The sequence below is a fragment of the Pholcus phalangioides genome, unplaced genomic scaffold (genome assembly GCF_987345545.1).
Source record: "Pholcus phalangioides strain wild (caught in Gottingen) unplaced genomic scaffold, Ppha-v1.0 ptg000014l_1, whole genome shotgun sequence".
Lineage (NCBI taxonomy): Eukaryota > Metazoa > Arthropoda > Arachnida > Araneae > Pholcidae > Pholcus > Pholcus phalangioides.
This window is the reverse complement of record NW_028301607.1, coordinates 17,121,244-17,128,621: the sequence shown is the minus strand read 5'-3', so window position 1 is coordinate 17,128,621 and position 7,378 is coordinate 17,121,244. Positions and strand designations below refer to the sequence as shown.

General features: G+C 34.7%; 1 protein-coding gene across 1 annotated transcript; it reads right to left on the bottom strand.

Moving 5' to 3' along the window:
• Window positions 1-1,236: 1,236 nt before the first annotated feature.
• On the bottom strand, window positions 1,237-7,378 carry LOC149078222 (transmembrane protein 53-like). Its single transcript, XM_089241820.1, has 2 exons — window positions 7,176-7,378; window positions 1,237-2,288 (listed from the first exon to the last, which is right to left on the bottom strand). Exons 1-2 carry the CDS (start codon window positions 7,260-7,262, stop codon window positions 1,428-1,430), a joined length of 948 nt encoding a protein of 315 aa, XP_089097946.1. The 5' UTR covers window positions 7,263-7,378; the 3' UTR covers window positions 1,237-1,427.

Sequence of the window (7,378 nt, the reverse complement as noted above, 5' to 3'; positions counted from 1 at the left end):
CAGGTTTCTACCGATACTAAATATATACCAAGCTATTTTTTTATATGTAGGGTTTTCATATCTGGTTGTTTGCTGTAGTTTCTTGAATCATATCATTGTCATATTCCATAGCAAAACACAAAACCTCGTATTTTAGAATAGCATCCCTGACAGTAATTTAAACATCTGTAACCTTATTTTTGCTGTAGACATTTCCCTCTTTCTCACCCTGGATGCGTAATCAAAATCATTCAATGAATATGAGGATGTATTTCTGCACATAGCATTGTTAATTCTTATACATAGGCAGGACCGCAACTGGGGGGGGGGGGGAGGGAGAAAGGTAGGTCTCGTGCCCTGGGCGCTGGAACCAAGGGGGTGCAAATTTCATTCCGAAACCTCTCCAACATTCCAAGGGGGCGTCAAAATGCACGCTTGCCCAGGGTAACCAAGCATCTGGTTGCGGCCCTGTATATAGGACACATAATCAAAAGTGGATGGTTTAAATGCAGTTATTGTATACAGAGTCACTACACTGGGAAAATAAATAGTGGAGATATTCTGAAGGAGTCAGAATATGATAGAACTAGATTCACAATTAATTTCATATTTATGTGGAGACTACAGACTTATAAGTGTTAAAATAAAAATGTCATGTAGTGCAATTTTCTAATCATTACAGCAGTCTTGACAACCTGAAGTGAACGGCACTGAGACCACCTTAGATTAATGTAAATTTAAATTATCTGAAAAGTGATAGGAAAAACTTTTTTCAGAGGGGTAGTACCTACTCTTACTTGTTTTGTGTTTAAAATTCATTCTACAACTCTGCCAAGACCATGGGCTCTTCATAGGTGAGACTAATAGGGACTCCAGGGCCTAAAGCCTCAATATCCCAGTCTAAGGATCAAGACCTCTTCAGTCCCTTTAAGACTGAAATTACTTGTATTTTGTGAGAAAATTAAAAAAAAACTCATTATTGCAACCAACAGAGAGGCATTTAAAAAAAATTCAAATAATCTCAGCACCTCTGATTATCCAGAACCTCAAAGTTTCGAAATTCAAATTATCAAGACTACTGTATTTTAAATTCAATAATTTTGAATGCTATTCACACTCATGAATAAAGTAGGAAACCCCAAAATCTGAGCTGAACATAGAAGGGAATTATGGGATTAAAAAAAAAATTCACAAAACCTAACGAAATTTTTCAGTTTGCTACACACAAAAAAAAAAAATTCACACACTATTTCACTAAAACCATTTTATATTCAATCCCTCTATAACAGGAATTTCAAAAAGAAATTAATTCATATATATATATATATTTCTAGTATATATTTTTAATTTTTCTACATAATCTCTTTGATGTAATTAAGCGCATAAAATATAAAATTATATTTTTATCTGCATAAACAGAAAATCAGGTAACATTATAACAGGAAATTTCAAAGACTACTTTTAAGTGCTTCCGGTTTTTCATTTTGCTCTAGGTTTAATTTCGACAAAAATTTATCAATTTCACTAATGTATTCTTCTTTGTGTTTATGCATGTGACTGACATGACCAGAATCGTTCCAGCATTTAAAAGAAACATCGACCCCTTTGGCCCTCCAATCATTTGCAACAGACATGTTGGATTCTGGAGTGCCAACTTTGTCAGCATTGGACACGAACATTAAAGCGGGACACTTCAAAGGAGTATCATGAAAGCATTTCGATGATTTCTCGTAATGCTTTGTAGCCACATTGTACATGAGTGCAAGGTGCGACCTGATGTACCATTCCAAAGCCTTCACAGCTGCATAGTTATTCGCTACTGCCCGGGGAAATCCTGTAGGTATTCCCTCAAAATCCACAGCGCTGTCGAATATCACACCAACAATTCTGTCGGGAATATCATTGTACTTATTACATGTTTCTTTCAATTTTACAAATACTTCCCCCAACAGGTATCCGCCGATAGAAAATCCATGGATGAGAACTTTGTCGTATTGCTTATTTGTTTCTAAATAATCTAAGATATTAGTGGCAACAACCTGGCTGCCAGTTGTAGGAAAAAGCATCTGCTGGGGAGTCAGTTTTACAGTGAGTACATCAAACCCCCTGTTAAGATATAGGCTGCAGTACTTATCAATGTGAGTGCCTTTTGCTAACAACCAAGACAAGATGACGGCTAACTGTTTCTTTCCACTTTTCTGTCCCTCTGATACGGGAGATTCTTCCGTCTTCAGCTGCAGGTTTCTCGTTAGAGTCTGTGAGTGCATAGGCCTTGAGAAGATAGTGGACGAGATCAATGGTGACAAATTCTTGAAAAAAACAAAAACAATGAATGAAACACTTGATAAGAAACATAGCAATATACAATTTTCAAAAAATATACAATTTATACAATACAAAATATACAATTTTTTTAGGAGGAAAACTTTTGGGTTTTATTTCGGGTAACCAGCATTTAAACATAAAAATGGGCGAGACTGATTCAGTCACACACATACAATTTTACCAATACTTCATTGATAGGAGGGCTTATATTTAACCATATTTTATCAATATATTTATATCAACAGCACATTGTCTTGCCACTTTGTGGCCATAGCGACAGACTTGCATCACGACGACCCAAGTTTGAACCCCATTGGCTGCACAGTAGCGATTGCCTGAAGTTGGTTTTTTGTAGCCCCCAACTTTGAGGCATGAATGTGAGCCAATCTTCCCATTAAAAAGTCTCGCCACAGTGAGCAACAGACTTACCACGATACAGACATTCAATCACTATACTTCACTCATAGTTTGAAAAAATAGTTGAAAAAAAGAAAGCACATTGTTTTCCTTTTTATCATTCATTACATGACATAACATGTTGAAATTTGTCCGGCCTAACATCTTTTGCAAGACACTGAAGCATAATTATACTTGTATTCATTACAGAACAGGGTGTTATGATTAAAAGTGTCCAAAAGTAATGGCTCATACCAAGAGAACCATCCATGATTAACAATAAATATTAGCTGCATTGAAGTTTATCTGCAGGTTAGTAAAGTCTAATGTCAGCTATCTCAGCTGGTACCAACTCTGGCACGTTGTGAAACACCATTATTATAATATAGTCTTGGACGAAACCTATTAATTTTGCATTACCCTACATTAAAATAGTATCATTACTGGAATATTTGATGACAAAATTTTTATATTGGAACTTTCTTTAGCTCCAAAACAGTAAAAAAACCTTTTTTCTTCATTTGGGCCAACTTGGTCTTTCCCCCCCCCCCCAAGGATTTACTGACAAAAATTATTTTTACATGTCTGTGGGAAATTCTGTGATTTCTTCAAGTCCATGCTGATGGAAACTGCTGAGAAACAAGATCAGGTAAAAGCTATCATCAATTTTTATTTAATCCATTTTGATTGAATAATGTATGGATAGAAAGAGGGAAATCTCGAGTTTTACGCAGTTGCCAACCGGTAGCACTAACACTTTTCCTTCAGCCACCAATTCAGTGTTTGTCAAGATTTGCTTTTCCCACAGTTAGAAACCGATTCGGATGACTTCATTTTCTAGTAGGACGGGGCACCACCACACTGGAGCTTGGATGTTTGAGAATTTTTGAACAATCGCATTCCATGGATTGGCTGTATGGGACCTAATGAGATTCAGTTAAACATCACTGGCCTCCAAGATCGCCGGACCTCACAGTGTGCAATTTCTTCTTGTGATGGTTTATAAAAGACTATGTTTATGTGCCCCCCCCCCTTCCAGCTTCATTAGCCGAACTGAAGATACGCATAACAGCAGCAGTGGATGAAAACATGCTCGCAAAAGTTTGGGATGAATTTGACTACCGTATAGACATATGGCGTGCATCCCAAGGTGGACATATTGAGCACCTTTAATTTGAACTAAAATTAAGATAAATGCAAGCTGATCTCCCCTTCAAAAAGTCTCACCACAGGGAGCAACAGTCTTACAAGCAGTAACGAGTATTCAGACATTACACTTCACTTCTGAAATATTGATGGGAGCATTAAAAAACCATACACAATCAAACTGTGAGGTTGTACAGTTCCAGCACAACTCACTAGGTAGTAAATTGCCCATGGCGATAGACCTGAGTTGTGCTTGGTTTGAAAAAAAGCATCTATTACAGGAAAGCACATGTTTTATCCCTGTGGACAGGGCAGTCTTAAGAGCATGGTTGGTCCCTGGGCCAACTGATTTTTCCCAGGCCCTATCAGGAAAATTCTCAAGAGTTTGAACCAGTTTTCATTTTTGTGAGGCTACTGGGCCCATGCGTTAACCCCAGTTTTGACTGGTATTGTAGTTTTTGAAATGAATTTTTTGAATTTTGAATTTAAAAAAAAATTTTATTCAAATTTTAACATGGAATTAACATTTTTGGGAATTAAAAGATTCAAAGAGTGCCATAGCATTTTTTAACACTTGTTCACAAAGAAATTTGCTTTATGGCTTTTCAAAAATAAAACTTAATATAAAATAAAATGTTTTTTCTTCCATTTTTTTTTTTTGCCACACAATACATGAGGTTTACCAACAACATAATCACTATGCATTTTAAATACGTTAATTAATTTATATTAATTAAAAGGTTTATTAATTATGAGTTCACATAAATTACAAAGAAAAACATGCTAAATTAATAGCCAACTTTCCCGAAACTTCTCAAATATGTTATTCAAGTAACCAGTTATCATATACAAAAAAATTGCGCTATTTCGCAGGGTTGTTTGGTTTAAACCATGGTTTAAACCTTGGTTTTAACCAACTGGTTTTTTTAAAAAAACCACTTTGGTTTTTTTCAAAAAATCAGATAAAAGTGACCTAAATATCTTTTTTTTTTCCTTGAAAAATATCATATTTGTTCATTATTAGCCAAAATGTTTCATTTTTACCACATTTTATATCCTTGGGGTACAATCTGATGGTATATCTTTAAACGACATAAGATTTTATAAGTGGGGTTTTTTTTTTCAAAAAGTCTCAAAGTGGCCAGAATATATATTTTTCATATGAAGTATCTTAGTTATTTAAAGTTATATACAAAAGCCAAAATTTCTCATTCTTACAACATTTTCTAACTTTTGGCTACATTCAGATGCTCTATCTTTAGCAAATTCATGAATAAGGATTGCATCACACATCTAAATGTAGTGGTGCATTATCTCACAGGGTTTCTTTTTCCCTTCACAAAGAAGCAGCTACAGTAGTGACACCATCATGCTACGGCCAGGTGGTCCTATAATCCAATAAAGACACCAGCTGTCCTTAAAGGACAAAGACTAGTGTACTAGTTGTTACATTACCCCACATGCATTTTCATTCCCATAAGAAGTAGCACATCTCCTACTGCATATCTCCCAGTCTTAATATTCAATAGTTGTTTTTTTTATACTTTCACACACACACACTGTTAAGCCCAGTTAATCAAGGTTCTACTGTACAGTAGTAACAGATTTATGAAAAATAATCAGCTATATACAGGGTGATTATAATTAAAGTTTTGATTCCAAAACTATACAATAAGTATTGATCGGAATGACTTGAAAATTTGCATGGATACTCCTGGAGCAATGGACGTTTCTTTCACAAAAGAAAAAAGTGCAAAATGTGCAAGTAGATTATGCTGTACTTGACCAGCAGTATAATCTATTTTGTGAAACCACATCATTTCGGCACTTCCACAGCATCAGTGTGTGGACAGAACTTCTATCAAGATGCACATTGCAATACCAGCAAAGCAGCTGCTGAAGACCAATTTTGACAGGATGCACCTTAACCCTTGCAACTTCTGGCTGTGGGGGTACCTCAAAATGTTATAAACAGTGGTCAGATTGCAAACTTTGAATTGCAATCTCCAGCACATTCCCTATATGTTAGAAGTTCCTCATTCCTCAGGAATATGAACGGGGGAAGGGGGGGGGGGCGCGTTTGGTTTAATAAAGCTGAATTGCAAGCACATCCACATTATGACCATGACATACTCCGATTCTGCTGTTGAACAAGAATTTTTGTGCTTTCAACCTCATAGCCAGAACACGCGGTGGACAACATATTTAACATTTTTTGAGTAAGTTGTAGTTATTTCTTCAATTACTTCATTTTTTTTTGTGATGTTTCCGTGAATTATGGACTCGTGCAATGCTATAATTAAGTTATAATTTTGCCATGACTGGCTATCGTTTTCATTCTGCGAGCAAATTTCCCACATGTTGGATGATGTCATTAATTTTACATTTTTAAGTATTTTTTCCCCTTTACCAAATAAAATTGCATTTTTTCAGGAATATTCATGTCAATTTTCAAGTCATTTTGACAATCATTCTTTTTTTACAGTGTTTTGAAATCATAACCTTAGTTATATCGTTACCCTGTATATCGTAAATCATTGCTAATTAATCTGCATTATTTATGCTTCATTAAATACATTATATTCACTTAATTTTTATTACTTTTTTCAAAATAGCTTCCTAATTAAGCATACTGAAAGTAACTGGAGAAAAACCTTTATATACTATATGATTGATAATAACATTGAAAGAATTTTCAAACACACAGTAATCCATTGATTTGAGCAAAAAATAATTAAATTGCAAAAGTTGGTTTTTGTTAAAATGTAAGAAATATTTATTGATTAATTAGTATGGGAATAGTGTTAATTACATTAATAACCATTTCATTTTAGTTAATTATTAGAAGTTTGAATGATTTTTCAGAAATTTCATTGTTTTTAATGTTAATACTATTTAAACCAAAAAAAACGGTTTTTTTTACCAACCCTGCTATTTGGTCAGGAGTTGGAGGATCCGTCAAAAATGGGCACTGCCTGTTGAATAATTATACTTTATAACAATATTTTCGAAATATTTTAATTTTAAATAAACTGAATGGAAAGACTTTATCACGAGGTTATTTTTTTTAAATACTGTAATAAAAAAAAATTTCGCCAGAAATTAAATTGTAACTGGTTAATATATGGGAAAAAATAAAGGACAATTAATCTAATGAAATTGAATTTTTCCAGCGGAAATTCTGAAATTTTATCGCTTACGACGTTTTGCGCACCGACAATATTGTTCAAAAATAAGAAATCGACCAATCAACGATTGCAGGAAAAGATAGAAGACTTTTTCTCTTCCGGTATATACGACACCAAAACAATGTCCACAATTTCGCTCACCTTACAAAAGGGCAAAAACTTTTCTGAATCTGGGCTCGAAGACTTCAGGGATGAAACGATCTGGAGTTGTCTTGCAAAGTGAGACATCGTGTGTGTCTAATATAAATATAATTATCTCAATCACAACGATCGGCTTTTGTTAATTTCCCCGACCAACATTACCTAAATCCAGCACCCGCAGGTAGCAACAGCAACAGCTGCGA

Coding starts and splice junctions, on each gene's coding strand:
- LOC149078222 (XM_089241820.1), bottom strand. CDS start 7,262: ATGTCTCACTTTGCAAGACAACTCCAGATCGTTTCATCCCTGAAGTCT. Junction 2,289..7,175: donor AGTTTTTGCCCTTTTGTAAG/GTGAGCGAAATT, acceptor GTTTTTTTCAAG/AATTTGTCACCATTGATCTC.